This window comes from Halyomorpha halys, unplaced genomic scaffold (genome assembly GCF_000696795.3).
Source record: "Halyomorpha halys isolate HHAL.00 unplaced genomic scaffold, Hhal_1.1 Scaffold106.1, whole genome shotgun sequence".
In the NCBI taxonomy this organism is placed as follows: Eukaryota; Metazoa; Arthropoda; class Insecta; order Hemiptera; family Pentatomidae; genus Halyomorpha; species Halyomorpha halys.
In genome coordinates, this window is record NW_027111449.1 from 892,884 (window position 1) to 894,104 (window position 1,221).

Sequence of the window (1,221 nt, forward strand, 5' to 3'; positions counted from 1 at the left end):
TTATATTTTATTTTAACTAAAAATTCATTTTGGGATTCTAGTGTGAGCTTGAAACATTTCGAAGTGCGAGGGGAGGTCGAGGAGAAAGTGCTGCTTCTTCTTCTGCTCAACAGACTGATAACGAACGGTTAGCGAGTCAGTTGAGGAATGCAGCAAATAATGCAGAGCTGTCCCTAAGGTATAATTACATTTATAGCTATTGCTATTGCTCAGTTTGGAAATAAAGTTATTTTTAAAAGTTTGGAGGAGCCTAAGTAGGCACAGATAGAGATTAAATAGTGCTTAGAATAATAAAGCAAGCAGAGGATCCATTAGCAGTGAATTGATCAAAATTTGGTTTAGAGCTTTTCATGTTTTTTATTGTTGGAGGAATTCATTCATGAAGTATTGTAGGTCATGAATTCAATTTTTAAACCTTTAAGATATTCTTGGAAAAGTGGAAACTATATATGACATTAGTGCTAATTAATAATAAATTTCTTTATAATTATTAATATTTTAAATGCCTGAACATTTTTTAAAGCTGTTGAAAGTATCTCCAAAAATATTAATAACTTATACTATGGTTAAGTGATTTGAGAAAATGGTTAATTAAAGAATTTATGAATAGCTCATTTAGTATTTCATTTATTTAGTTCTTATTTCATTATGTTATCAGAGAGTAATTTTATATTAAAATCATTATTTTTCTTTTAATTTATCACTCCTGTTAATTGTAATAAATGGATCTATACTCTGCCTTATATGTGATCATTATATTTTTTTTTTTCTAGGCATTTGTTGATTGGAGTTGATAATCTTAGAATATTGGCCGCTAGTATCGAAATACAACCGCAACAACCGATAGGACTGAGAGTATCATCAAGCGAGGATAGTCAGGATGATGAGCCTGGTCCAGCTTTATAGGTAACCTTAATAATTTGTATCTTGTAGCATGAGTGAACCATTCTTTTTTTTTATATTTTGAAATATAACATAAGTTTTACTAACTTCAATTAGCCATCCCTCATTTATCCAATAGTTTCTGTTAACTGTCCTTTAAAATAGGGATTCTTGTATTTAAAAAAAAAAAAACTATTAACATAAAGTTGATGTATAGGAAGATGGTCAGGGTTGCGGTCAGAGGAGAAACAAAAATAGTTTACAACTGTTTATTTTCCGACGTTTCGCCCCACTTTGTAGGGCTGTTCAGAGCAAACGGGTGAACAGTCAATCGTGACT

General features: G+C 31.0%; 1 protein-coding gene across 1 annotated transcript in view; it reads left to right on the forward strand.

Annotated features, from left to right (window-relative positions):
- l(3)04053 (lethal (3) 04053) overlaps positions 1-1,221 on the forward strand; it is an 11,797-nt gene that overhangs the window by 9,995 nt on the left and 581 nt on the right. The window contains exons 7-8 of the mRNA XM_014415724.3: positions 42-178; positions 774-906. Coding sequence (XP_014271210.1) covers positions 42-178; positions 774-906 — 270 coding nt within the window. The remainder of the gene's footprint in view (positions 1-41; positions 179-773; positions 907-1,221) is intronic.